The sequence below is a fragment of the Mustela putorius genome, unplaced genomic scaffold (genome assembly GCF_011764305.1).
Source record: "Mustela putorius furo isolate JIRA1106 unplaced genomic scaffold, ASM1176430v1.1 tig00000695_pilon_pilon_pilon, whole genome shotgun sequence".
In the NCBI taxonomy this organism is placed as follows: domain Eukaryota; kingdom Metazoa; phylum Chordata; class Mammalia; order Carnivora; family Mustelidae; genus Mustela; species Mustela putorius.
The window spans coordinates 2,441,143-2,454,466 of NW_025421447.1; the positions used below are offsets into that span (position 1 = coordinate 2,441,143).

General features: G+C 46.5%; 1 protein-coding gene across 6 annotated transcripts; it reads left to right on the forward strand.

The window, feature by feature from the left end:
* Nucleotides 1–6,455: 6,455 nt before the first annotated feature.
* RFX5 (regulatory factor X5) lies at nt 6,456–12,605 on the forward strand. 6 transcript variants are annotated; one of them, XM_013047959.2, is made up of 10 exons: nt 6,456–6,561; nt 7,447–7,575; nt 7,834–7,867; nt 8,506–8,588; nt 8,850–8,969; nt 9,165–9,284; nt 9,423–9,504; nt 9,765–9,966; nt 10,208–10,308; nt 10,451–12,605. In XM_013047959.2, the coding sequence occupies exons 2-10, from the start codon at nt 7,460–7,462 to the stop codon at nt 11,441–11,443; spliced, it is 1,851 nt and encodes a 616-aa protein (XP_012903413.1). In that variant the 5' UTR covers nt 6,456–6,561; nt 7,447–7,459; the 3' UTR covers nt 11,444–12,605. The 6 variants fall into 6 exon arrangements, with proteins under 6 accessions (XP_012903413.1, XP_004776774.1, XP_012903412.1 ...); XM_004776717.3 differs by having other exon boundaries at nt 6,515–6,621; XM_013047957.2 differs by lacking the exon at nt 6,456–6,561 and adding an exon at nt 6,647–6,827.
* The last annotated feature ends 719 nt before the right edge of the window (nt 12,606–13,324 follow it).

The window sequence follows — 13,324 nt, forward strand, 5'->3', positions numbered from 1 at the left end:
AAATATCAGGTGAGTCAACTTGAAGGAGCTTCCACTGGCCAAAGATAGAACAATTTGAGTTTCAAAAAGAATAATAATTGGGGGTGCCTGAGTGTTGGTTAAGCATCTGCCTTCAGCTGGTGTCATGATCCCAGGGTCCTGAGATCGAGGCCAGTTTCAGGCTCCCTGCTTGGGGAGTCTGCTTCTCCTTCTGCATGCTCTGCCTGCACTCTCCCTGCCTGTGCTCTCTCCCTGACAAATAAATAAATAAAATCTTTTTTTTTTTTTTAAAGAGTCCTTATTTCTTGGCCATACTGAAGTATTTACACAAAAACTAAATTATATACAGGTGTACTGATATAATGAGTGTCTCCATTAAAACGACCTAGAGTGGGCGCCTGGGTGGCTCAGTGGGTTACGCCGCTGCCTTCGGCTCAGGTCATGATCTCAGGGTCCTGGGATCGAGTCCCGCATCAGGCTCTCTGCTTGGCAGGGAGCCTGCTTCCCTCTCTCTCTCTCTCTGCCTGCCTCTCCATCTACTTGTGATTTCTCTCTGTCAAATAAATAAATAAAATCTTTAAAAAAAAAAAAAAAAAAAAAAACGACCTAGAGTGATGAGTTGGAGAATGGAAAAGATGCAGATAAAACAAGATTGATGAGACATTAATAATTCTTAAAGCAGGGGGCGCCTGGGTGGCTCAGTGGGTTAAGCCTCTGCCTTTGGCTCAGGTCATGATCTCAGGGTCCTGGGATTGAGCCCCACATCGGGCTCTCTGCTCAGTGGGAAGCCTGCTTACCCCCTTCTCTCTGCCTGCTTGTGATCTCTCTCTCTCTGTCAAATAAATAAAATCTTTTAAAAAATAATTCTTAAAGCAGAATATTAGGTATATGTATGTGGGGCATTATATTCTTCCTTCTCCTTTTGTATGTTTGAAAATTTTTCATAATAAAAACTTTAAAAAAAATTCACCTGTATCCTGGTCCTGGTTTCATTTCACTACTTCTGATCCTTCATCACTGAAACAGACACTCCAAAAAGAAGAGAGTCCCTCCTGTCCCAGATGCCACAAGCACCAGCAGTATGTGACCCAAACTTCCCTAATTCCTGCCATACCTATTCTGATCCATCTCTGTTGTACACACACAGATTCCTCCCCATGCCCCACCCCCAGGCTAGAGGAGTATGAAGAGCAAAACTGAGCTTACTGTGCCAAAGTCTAGTGTGGGACTAGCTGCTTCTTCTAACACCATGGTCACCTCCACAAGTTGGTTTAGGACACTATCCAGAAAGTTCTGGAGAGTTTGCTGAGCTCAGGGACATCCCCAGAAAAGCAGTAGCCCCTGTCCTCATGACAAAGGATTGACAGAGTCTTGGAGAGTGTCCACCTATCACTGGTCCTTTTAGCATGGTTATCCCTCTCACCATCGCGATTGGGTAAGTCTTTAAGGATAACCTAAGGTAATTTCATTTATCCCAGGAATTATTGAGAATCACTCTCCTTGCATCTTCTAAGCATTGGATTGCCCCACTCCATGTCCTAAATATCTGCTTCTGGCCATTCTCTGTCACACCATTAGGAGGCCCTTTCCTGACTTTCTGATTTTTAAGGACTAGCAAACTCTCTGATCTAAACACTACTTTTGTTCACAAATCTGTAATTTGGACAGGGCTCTATGGGAACTGTTTGGCGTCAGCTGGAGCAGCTTAAAGACTAGAGGCTAGAATCGTCCGATGGCTCACTCACTCACAAGCCCAGTGATTGATGCTGGCTGTCACCAGCAACTTACATATGACCTTTCCATGTGGCTGCTTGGCCTCCTAACAACATGGTGGCTGGGTTCCAAGGGTGAGGGTCCTGAGAGAAAGGAAAGAGGAAACTGTATCACTTACTCTAACCCATACTTGGAAGTCATACAGCATCACTTCCACTGCATTCCATTCACTGATAGTTACAAAGACCTTCTGGGCTTCGAGGGGACAGGAAATACATTCCATCTCTTGATGGGGAGGTGGCAAAATTCTGGAATAGTCTGTGAAACCAGAAATACTTTTGTGGCCACATGTGAAAAATACAATCTTCTATATGTAGAAACTCATAATGGAAAATTCTAGCATCAGACATCAGAACACAATTACATCAATTAAAACAGTGTGTGTGGCTCAGTGGGTTAAGCCTCTGCCTTCGGCTCAGGTCATGATCTCAGGGTCCTGGGATGGAGCCCCGCATCGGGCGCTCTGCTCAGCTGGGAGCCTGTTCTTCCTCTCTCTCTTTGCCTACCTCTCTGCCTACTTGTGATCTCTGTCAAATAAATAAATAAAATCTTGGGGCGCCTGGGTGGCTCAGTGGGTTAAGCCGCTGCCTTCGCTCGGGTCATGATCTCAGGGTCCTGGGATCGAGTCCCGCATCGGGCTCCCTGCTCAGCAGGGAGCCTGCTTCCTCCTCTCTCTCTGCCTGCCTCTCTGCCTACTTGTGATCTCTCTCTGTCAAATAAATAAATAAAATCTTTATAAAAAAAATAAATAAAATCTTAAAACAAAACAGTGTGGGGTGGGGGTGCCTGGGTGGCTCAGTCGTTAAGCATCTGCCTTCTGCTCAGGTCGTGATCCCAGGGTCCTGGGATGGAGCCCCACATTGGGCTCCCTACTCTGCAGGAAACCTGCTTCTCCCTCTCCCACCCCACCTGCTTGTGTTCTCTCTCTTGCTGTGTCTCTCTCTGTCAACTAAATAAATAAAATCTTAAAAAGAAAAAACAAAACAGTGTGGGGTGGAGGAATGGATAAATAGAATCAACAGGAAAGCAGAAGGTCCAGAAACAGACCCAACTATATAAGGGAACTTAGCATATGATTATAATATGAAAGGAAACAACTATAATAAGAAGGAAGGGAAAGGCACCTGGCTGACTCAGTCAGTGGAGCTAACTCTTGATCTTTAGGTTGTGATTTTGAGCCCTACATTGGGTGTAGCTATTACTTAAAAAAAAAAAAATTTTTTTTAAAGATCTTTATTTATTTGACAGAGATCACAAGTAGGCAAAGAGACAGGCAGAGAGAGAGGAGGAAGCAGGCTCCCCGCTGAGCAGAGAGCCCGATGTGGGGCTCGATCCCAGGACTCTGGGATCATGACCTGAGCCAAAAGCAGAGGCTTTAATCCACTGAGCCACCCAGGCGCCCCAAAATATATTTTTTTTAAAGAAGGAAGTGATAAATATTTTGAAAAGACTGGCCAAAAAAAGAAAAGAAAAGACAGGCCATCCATTTGGAAAACAAACAAATTAAATTAGATCCTATGGAAGACGTTATTGTGGGGCACCTGGGTGGCTCAGTCGTTAGGGTCTGCCTTCAGCTCAGGTCATGATTCCAGGATCCTCTGATGGAGCCCTGCATCAGGCTCCCTGCTTCTTCCTCTCCCACACCCCCTGCTAGTATTCCCTTTCTCACTCTCTCTCTTTGTGTCAAATAAATAAAATCTTAAAAAAAAAAAAAAAGACATTATTGATTGACTGAATAACCATTCCTCAAACTTTTTCCCTTGTTCACCAGAAGTAATTTGTATCTTTAATTTTATGGTAATAATTCTATTACTTTTACTCTTTACCACATATGTATTTATCCATAAACAATATATTGTTCAGTTTTGCCTGCCATTAAATATTTGTAAATTGCATTGCACTATGTGTTTTCTTCTGTTATAGTTCCTTCACTGTTTCTAAAGTTCATCTGTGTAAATGTATGTAGCTGTGGCTCATTCATTCCCACTACCATATGACATTCCATCATATAAAGATACCACAGCTTATTACTCTGTTCCTGATGGACATTGGGATTTCCAGTTTTTGCTAATGCACACAGTGAGACTATAAACCTTACTGTCTCTATATTCAGGGCATGTCTGTAGGAGTAGGATTGTTGAATCATAGAATATTCACATATTCAACATTATCAAGTAATTCACCAGCAGTGGGTGAGGGCTCCAGTTGGCTCACAGCCCTGTTAGCTCTCAGCACTGCCAGACTTTGTAATTGTTGCCAATTTAGTGGCTATGAAATGGTATCTCATTGTGGTTTTAACTTGCATTTTCTTGATTACAATAGAGAGAGAACTTTTCATATGTTTACGAGCCATTTCTGCTTCTTTTATGAAATTTCTGTTGATTTCCTCTTTCCATTTCTCTAGTTGGGTGTTTATCTTTTCATTTGTAGAGGGCCTTTATAAATTCCACATGATAATCCTTTGTCAGTTATGTGTCTTGAAAATATCTTCTTCCAGTCTGTGGCTCGATTTTACATTCTTTTCATAGTTCTTTTTAAAGCAAATTTAGGTTTTTAATATTAATTATCTAAATTTATCAATATTGTCTTTCATGGTTTGTTTTCTTATGTTTAAGGATTCACTCCCAATAGGCATTGTACAATAGTTTCTAGAGCATATTCTGAATCCAGAATATGGATTCCCTCACTTACTGTGTAACACTGGGCAAATTATTAACCTCTCAATGCCTTTGTCTTCTCATCTGTAAAATAGGGATAATCACACTACTTCTCTGACAGAGTTGCTATGAGATGAAGTGGCAACATTTGTGAGGTCTTTAGAGAAATCCTCACCACGTATTAAACTCTAAATAAATACTTGCTGTTATTGTGGTGATGTTTATCAGATCATTTTTACTGTTACTCCTCAGGGCAAGGTACATTATACCTTATTCAGCGCTATATCCACCCCCCCACCCCCGCTCTTAACACAATGCCTGGCATAAATGAATACTTGCCTGTTTTTCCCTTCTTGAGCCTTTCACCCCATGCAACCTCACCTTCTTATAGTGTTGTCAAAATAATGTCGCTTACATAGCTATGATACCTTTTCTCCCTTTACTGGAGTTTCCATTTATTCCCTGCCACCTGCAAATTCCTAAACCGGCATAATTTATCCCAATCTCTTTTTCTAATCAAAGTGCCCTATATCTCCCTTCATACCAAACAGTGGTGGTTGGGTGTATCTTTCCATCAGTCTGTATCTACTTTTGTGTATTGGTATCTACAAGTATGTATACACCCAGTTTACGGCAGTTCAAGAGAATGGGCTCTGAAGGCAGACTGCCTATCTTTGGATCCTGATTCTAGCACTTACTACATATGTAACTGTGGACAAGTCCCTTCATCTCTGGGAATCTCAGTTTCTTTGCCTGTAAAACAGAAACAATAACTACCTATTTCAAAGAGCTGCCATGAGCATTAAATGAGGTAGGTGCTCAGCATTCAGGACGGTGTCTAGCACACAGTAAACACCAATAAATTTTTGCTGTTATTAGAAAACCTTCTTGCCAGTATATCCTTATTCCCCCAAACTCTACAATTCCTTGGATTCTCCCTGTATCCACAGAAGCCAGTTGCAGGTAATTAGAGGCTATCAAGGCCAAAGGTGACCAGATCAGTGGTGTTGCTGTCCTCTTTACAAAAGTACACTGATGATGAGACTAGAGGATGTATTAGAAGTCAGGACTGCAAATATACTTTTAGATGTCACAAACACACATTTAGGTGCTGTGCAAAGCAAAATATATCCACTCAAAGAATGTTAACCTTCAGTCCCTAACCTCTGAAATCAGATGCAAAACTTGGCCTGCATATGCATTTCTCATGGCAAAGCGTTCATTGCTTTCATTGGATTCATGACCTAAAAAAAAATCCTTAACGAAAAGGGTTAAGAACCCATGACCTATACAGGACAATATTCTCTAAGAGCAAAGAGTTCCTGTGAGCATCCAGCACCCCCTGGGGGTGTCAGTCAAAATTCGTTCGCTGAGTTCAGAACTGTGGGGATCCAGATACATTAACAACTCTGTGGAAGGACATAAAGTATCCACGGAAACCCAGAAACGCTTGGCATTTTAACTAAATGTGGTCCAGCTGCGGAGGTTTTGAGGCCTCCATCAGAGAGGAACGTAAGCCTGTGTTTACAGATTTGTTGTGGAGAGCCAGTATGCTGTGATGACGGCGGGGCGGGGGGCCGAGGGTGGAGTGCTCAAGTTGTTTTCATCAAAAGGAGGTTATATGAGCTTACAGCGAAACTCCATTACTACTACCCATAATTTTCTAGCTTTTTTTTTTTTTTTTTAATCATCCGTTGATTTTCTTCCAGTAGCTCTGACGACCGAAGGCAAAACAAACCCGGAAGGAGAGGGCAAAGGAAAAGAAAGCTCCAAAGCGAGCCCTAGCGCCCGGTCTTTCGTCCTGCGGTCCCTTTAAGAGAAGAATCTCTTGGGACCGGCAGTCCCAACCGACCCCAGTTTTAACCGAAACCTAACCCGGACTTCCCCCTCTTCACTCAAATAAGACCAACTTTGGATTTTCCCTCCCCTATTGACCAATCAGAATCTGTTACCAGGCAGACTTTAGCTGCCGCCGGTGCGAGCCCGGCGCCTTCTGGCTCCGGGTGGCAGCAATAACCAATGAGAGAGCAGGTCGTCCGAGTATCTAGGCAGATCAGGACTGTTCCAGCCATTCAGAAAAAAGAAAATAAAGCAACGCACAAGCCGGCTGGGCCAGGACCGTGGGCTGGGCTGGAGTGAAGGTGGCTACGAGGTAGTTTCTTTTTCTCCCTTACCTTTATTGTTGCTTGTGTTGGAAGGCGACTGTTCAAAGGTAGGGAGGGGGCAGTATGAGTTGGGAGGACAGCAGAAAAAGATTTTGGCTGTATTTTCAACAGCTCCTTCACCCATGTGCACGTGCCCTGAATTTGGGACCCCGTTCCCCCAACCGGGTTTCCTACGCCCAGCCCAGGAGTTCGCCGCCCTGAACGCCCCCACCTTGCAGCAACGCGGGACTGATTGCAGGGGGAAGGGAAGGAGGTGGGGGTGCGCCTCAGGATGGGAGGTTGAGGAAGATGACGTAGGGATCGGCGACGTGGGGAGGGGGAGCGGCGGGGGAAGCCGTGGCGAGATTAAGTACTGAGAACTTGGGCCCGGTGTTTTCCAAGGCTGGAAGGGCAGAATATGTTCGTATCCTTTCTGACCGCCCAGGAAAATTCAGGCGTGAGGAGTAGCTTAGAGAATTGAAGAACTTTGCTTTGTGGTTGTTATTGTTTTTATTATTATTATTATTTTTTTTTTTTCTTAAGGGGATGAGGGCAGCGGGGTCAGAGGCAGAAACGGACCTGTCTAACGTCGACTTCCGTTCCCCCTATCTCTTCCTTTTCAGTTTTCCATATTTAGGAGACTGCAGAAAGATGGGGCAGATAGAATGGGGATGGCAAAGATCTCTTTGAGTATATGTGGGCATGGAGAAGTAATGGGATAATTTCTAATTTTTGGAGAAGGCAAGTGATAAAAAAAAAAAAAAAAAACCACTGAGGCAATTCAGAGCCTTTCTTTCTGTTTCTCTGTGTTTCTGGGTAGGGAGATAAGTGCCCCTGGGGCCTCCAGGGAAAGAGAGGTTAAATTTTCATGCCTGGTCTCCTCTCAATTCTAGCCCTCATGCCGGGATGGCAGAAGATGAACCCGATGCTAAGAGCCCCAAGACTGGGGGAAGGGCCCCCTCAGGTAGTACTGAGGCGGGAGAACCCACCACCCTTCTTCAGAGGCTCCGAGGTACCATTTCGTAAGTACTCATCTCCACCTCCAAATCTTGCTCCAGAACCGTAGCACTTCCTCTGTAGATGAATTGCCTCTCTCTGAGCAAGTGCATTCTTCATGAATGATTCTTCATCATTCTGGAAGATTCAACATTCATGAAAGATTGTCCATTATGGGAATTGTTTCTGAGCACCTATTAAGCATCTCATCCCTCTTCCTCTCCCTAACAATAAGACAGAGAAAATCTTGTGTATGACCTCCAGCTTTCTCCTCTTTCCCACAGCAAGGCTGTGCAGAACAAAGTCGAGGGAATCCTGGTAAGTATTTTTTGGGCAGAGGGCAATAGAGAGGTGGACTTGCAGGGAATGAGGATGATGAAGATAGGAGTAACTGAAAGGCCTATGTGGGACAGGCAGTATAGTCTTCCCCGTCAGAAGGTAACTGGCTTTGCGACTCATTGCCAGTTTGACCTTGAGCATCTTACTTCATCTGTCTGTGACCCGTTGTGTAGGTGCTCAGTAGGCATAATATCAAAGCAGATCCCTGCCACTCCTTCTCTCAACAAGGTAGCTCACTAGAGCACTCCTTGTGCACAGTGAACACAGAGCCCCAAATCACTTCTGGGACGCCTGGGTGGCTCAGTTGATTGAGCAGCTGCCTTTGGCTCAGGTCATGATCCCGGTGTCCTGGGATCGAGTCCCACATCAGGCTCCTTGCTCGGCAGGGAGCCTGCTTCTCCCTCTGCCTCTGCCTGCCATTCTGTATGTCTGTGCTCGCTCTCTCTCCCTCTCTCGCTGACAAATAAATCTTTAAAAAAAAAAATCACTTCTAAGGTCCTTTTTTTAGTCTGACGGTCTCTAAGACAGCTAGACTTTGGGGGAAGGATTAGAAGATCCTATCTTACATCCTTCTTGGCCTCATTTTTTCTTCTGCCTCTCTCTTCCTCCTACCTCAGCAAGATGTACAGAAATTCTCAGACAACGACAAGCTGTATCTCTACCTTCAGCTCCCCTCAGGGCCTAGTACTGGAGACAAAAGGTAGGTTTGGTGTTAGAGTTTAAGATAGCAGAGGGTTCTGCTTCTTAAAGGGAGGCTCACTGGGATGGGGCTGGGTGAATAGGAATCCTCATGACAGCTGCCTTGGTGAGAAGAGTAGTCCCTGTCCTGCCCTGGTTTACCAGGAAAAGCTGGATTCTGGGCAAAGTGATTTGGTCCAGCACTGCTGAAGCGGTGGTCTGGATAGAACTACGACAACCCTTAGGATCTGAGTAAAGCTTGTCCCTTTCACTTCTCTTGCAGCTCAGAGCCAAGTACACTCAGCAATGAGGAGTACATGTATGCCTACAGGTGGATCCGCAACCACCTAGAGGAGCATACTGACACCTGTTTGCCAAAGCAAAGTGTTTATGATGCCTATCGGTGGGTGAAGGGGGGGTGGTGTGTGGGTTGGCGGGCATAGGACTACCCCCTCACCTCTGGAGAGCTCCCTGCCTTGACAGAGTCTGGCTTCTTAAAGGGTTTCCCAAACCTGATGCCAGGGACCCTCCGAATCTAACCATGACCTCCTTCTCTGAGTGTCTTCCCACTCTGCATTCCCCCTAACCATTCACTCAGGAAGTACTGTGAGAGCCTCGCCTGTTGCCGCCCACTCAGCACAGCCAACTTTGGCAAAATCATCAGAGAGATCTTCCCTGACATCAAGGCCCGAAGGCTTGGTGGCCGGGGCCAGTCCAAGTATCCTTGAATGGAGAGGTGGGGTTGGAGGACCCAGGGAAGAAAAATTAGGGTGTGGAGGGCCAGGAGTGGGAACAGCCTAGCCTTCCCACGGGTCTTGGAGATCCCCATTGTTGGCTGCTCTTTAACTTGCCTCAGATATTGCTACAGTGGCATACGAAGGAAGACCTTGGTTTCAATGCCACCCTTGCCTGGACTTGACCTGAAGAGCTCTGACAGTGTAAGTAACAACCAACCCTCCCATCGTACTTTTCTCTCCAAGGTGTGGGCTGACACAGCCTAGGTCATTCTGCACATAACTTCTGGTACATAAGATATGCCCTTCCACGTACCCTATGGCTCAGGCAGAGGACGAATAGAATTTGTGGGTTTCTGGGATGAGTTACTCCCATATCCAGTCTAGTCTTAACTAGGGTTGACCCTAGTGTCTGAAGGGGGCCAAATTTGGAGTGTGAGTGGGCATGTCCTTCCCCACTGCAGCCAGAAATGGGCCCAGAAGTAACCCCAGCACCTCGGGATGAGCTGGTGGAGGCAGCCTGCGCTCTGACCTGTGACTGGGCAGAACGGATCCTGAAACGGTCCTTCAGTTCCATCGTTGAGGTTGCCCGCTTCCTGCTGCAGCAGCATCTCATCTCTGCCCGATCTGCGCATGCCCATGTGCTCAAGGCCATGGGGCTCACTGGTGGGTGGAGACCCTCACATGTCCCAAGAAACTCTCAGCCACTTTCAACCTCATAGGCCCTCCCACCTACTCAGACAGAGACACCTTGCATTTGTCTTCTGTTCCTAGTGACCCTTATGGGAATTGGGATGTGCCTTAGACTGCCTTCTTCCCCCTTCTCCACCCGTCAGTCAGGCTGTCCTCTCCTGACCGTTGTTTCCTCCTCACCCTCGCCCTATTACCTTTTCCCGCACCTCTGCAGAAGACGATGAACATGCCCCTCGGGAGCGGTCATCTAAATCCAAGAATGGTGTGGAGAGCTTAGAAGGTGGAGCCCCTAAGAAACCAGAGAGAGCAGCCCAGGTAAGGAGGTTAAGGCCCCTGACCTTACTGCCCTGGGCTGGGGGCTTGGTATCCTCTTTCCTCTATTTTCTTACCCTCCTGTGTCTGTGTTCGCTCCAACATCTAGGCTTCCCATTTACTGTGTCCTCTCTTTACCTTTTAGCCCACTAGGGAGCTGGAAGCCCGGGCTGGGGCTGGCACCCCTGCACGCGGTGAGCGGAAGAAGAGTGTAGTGGAGAGCCCAGCCCCAGCAGCCAATAACCCACAGGTTAATGCCCTGGTGGCCCGGCTGCCTCTGCTCCTTCCCCGGGCCCCTCGCTCACTTCTTCCGCCAATCAGAGTCTCTCCACCCATCCTGGCCCCCAAGCTTTCTTCAGGCCTGAAAGTGGCTACGTTGCCTCTGCCCAGTAGGGCCGGGGGGCCCCAGGCAGCTATGCCGATCATTAACATGATCTTACCGACTGTTCCTGCTTTGCCCGGACCCGGACCCGGACCCGGGCCTGGGCAAGCCCTGCCTGGGGCGCTCGCTCAGCCGCAGGGCCCAGAGAACAGGGAAGCAGGCATAGGTGGTGACCCGGGACCCCATGACAAGGGTGTCAAGAGGACAGCTGAAGTACCTGTGAGTGAGGCCATTAGGCAAGATCCACCTGCTAAAGCCGCAAAGCTGGATAGAGAGGATACAGGAAGCGATGCCAAAAGAAAACGGGGGCGCCCTCGAAAAAAATCAGGTGGAAGTAAGGAAAGGAACTCCCCCCCTGACAAATCAGCTGCCATGGACTCGGCCCAGTCCCCGAGGTTACCACAGGAGACGTGGGCCTCTGGAGGGGAAAGCAACTCAACTGGAGGGTCAGGGAGGCCAGGGCCAGTGGGAGAGGCTGAGAAGGGAATGGTGCTTGCCCAGGGTCAGGAAGAGGGTGCTGTTGCCAGAGGAGGAAGGGGCCCCAGTTCCCGGCATGCCAAAGAAGCGGAAGATAAAATTCCTCTGGTCACCTCAAAAGTGAGTGTCATCAAGGGCAGTAGAAGCCAAAAGGAAGCTCTTCATTTGGTGAAGGGCGAGGTAGACACCGAAACACAGGGTAATAATGACTTAAAGGGGCACAGGCTTCAAAATTCCTTATTCCACGAGGGGAAAGACCCCAAAGCAACACCCCCATGATAGGTATGTGGCAGAGAGTGTTTATAAACACACTAATTCTGCCTGCCTAGTAGAGGCCCCTCTCTGCACTTGCTTCTCGTTTGGCTCTCCTTTTCCTAAGAGAATTCATTCTCATGTCCAGACAGCTGAGGCACCCTGTCTTGCATAGTGTCCGGCTCCTGCTTCTGACCTTTCCAGCTCAATACCCTTGGCTTTAGAGTCACTGATAAATCTGTCGTGACTGTCTTAACCTGGATCTCTGGGCTATCCTGCGGAAAGATAGGGATGGAGTTAAGTATGATGAATATATAGGTTAGGAATCTTTTTGTTTTAAAACGTAAAAAAAAAAGAAAAGAAAAAGAATAACCTAACTTTATTTTAAAAATAAAGACTTACGGGCTCAACCTAAATGGCAAGTCCAGAGGTGGTACTGGCTCCCAGAAAAGCTGATGCCTGGCTCAGTGTGTCTCTAAACACCTGATTGATTTCCCCTCCCTGCTGCTACCTTCTGTAGGATCATCTTAAACCTGGGCCACCTAGTGGCTGCCAGAACTCCTGGGGTTACACGTTCTCTCCTTTATATCCAACCAGAAAGGGGATGGGGGGGCGGGGGTGGTGATCTTTTGCCTGGCATCCTAGCATAGCCTTAAAATGGACTCTGATTAGGCCAGGCTGGGTCACATGCTGATCCTTGGCCAATCACTGTGGCCAGAAAGATGGGGTATACTAATTTGCTCTTTCTACATCAGGGGCGGGCTGGGATCAGCCTCAGCATCACACAGGTCTCTAAAATGACAACTGTCACGGGCAGTTCTTGAGGAGACAGCTGACCCCTGGCCAATACCAGGAAGTCCGTGTGGTTTTAGCTTGGTGAGGCTGGGATCAGCAACACCTGTTTACGTTTCCCCTCACTGTCTTGCATTTTCCTTACTGCAGCTGTAGCCTCTTCCCTCTTGTAGGCTCAGAAGGAATGAGAGGGAAGTCACTCTCCTTTAGGGACTATCTCTTTCATCTCCTTTAGATGACTATCCCTTACATTTCAGAGATGGAGATCCTTCCCTTTCCTGTTTCTGAATGTTTTCTCCTCATTCTGCTTCCCTATCCCCTGACCCTACAGCCACTTTCACCAAGTGGAGTGAAAGATTTCTTTCCTAGTCATTTTATTAAATCCATTCTGTATCCACCAGGTGTCAGTGTCTTGTCATACATGTGTCAGGATTTCAGCCAGGGTTGTGGGGCTTAGGCTAGGTATGCGGCAGGAGGGAGCTCTGCACAGCAGCCGGCACCAGGAAGAAGGGAACCCAGACACTATCCTTCGAAAAGCAGTAAACCATCTGATATTTACTGAGGACCTATGTGGTCTTCTGCATAAAGGTAGCTTCGGGGAAGTAGATCGGGGAATCTCGACTCTGCCCAGGAAACAGGTTTGCTTTCAGGGAGACTTCACTCATTTGTTTTCACCACAGCAGATTTTTAAAGATTATAATATGTAATATTTGGTATCTATAAAGGATATATTTAACATGAATAAATTATGAAACATAATATTAAATGAATATCTTTGGCCCATCACCCAACTTATACATTAAAACATTAGAAGTACCATTGAGTTTCTTGTATTCATACCCAGTCCTATCCCACTGCCTCTCCCTAGAGGTAACCACTGTCCTTAATTTTGTGTTAAGTTGCCTGTGTTACACACACACACACACACACACACATGTGTATATATTTAACCATATATGTATAATATTCTTTAAAAATTATTGTTCAGTTTTGCTTTAGCTTTACAAAAATTTTATACTCTAATAGTGCCCTGAAGTTTTCTTTTTTTCACTTAACATTATTTCTAAGATTCATCTATGTTGTAAATAGCTGTAAACCAGTGTAGTACCCCAGCAA

Bases quoted from the DNA above. Each gene is read 5' to 3' on its own strand.
- RFX5 (XM_013047957.2), top strand. From the start codon at position 6,697: ATGTGCACGTGCCCTGAATTTGGGACCCCGTTCCCCCAACCGGGTTTC. The intron at 6,828-7,446 runs GTGGGGGTGCGC...TCTCAATTCTAG, and splicing joins TGCAGGGGGAAGGGAAGGAG to CCCTCATGCCGGGATGGCAG. The intron at 10,309-10,450 runs GTAAGGAGGTTA...TTTACCTTTTAG, and splicing joins AACCAGAGAGAGCAGCCCAG to CCCACTAGGGAGCTGGAAGC.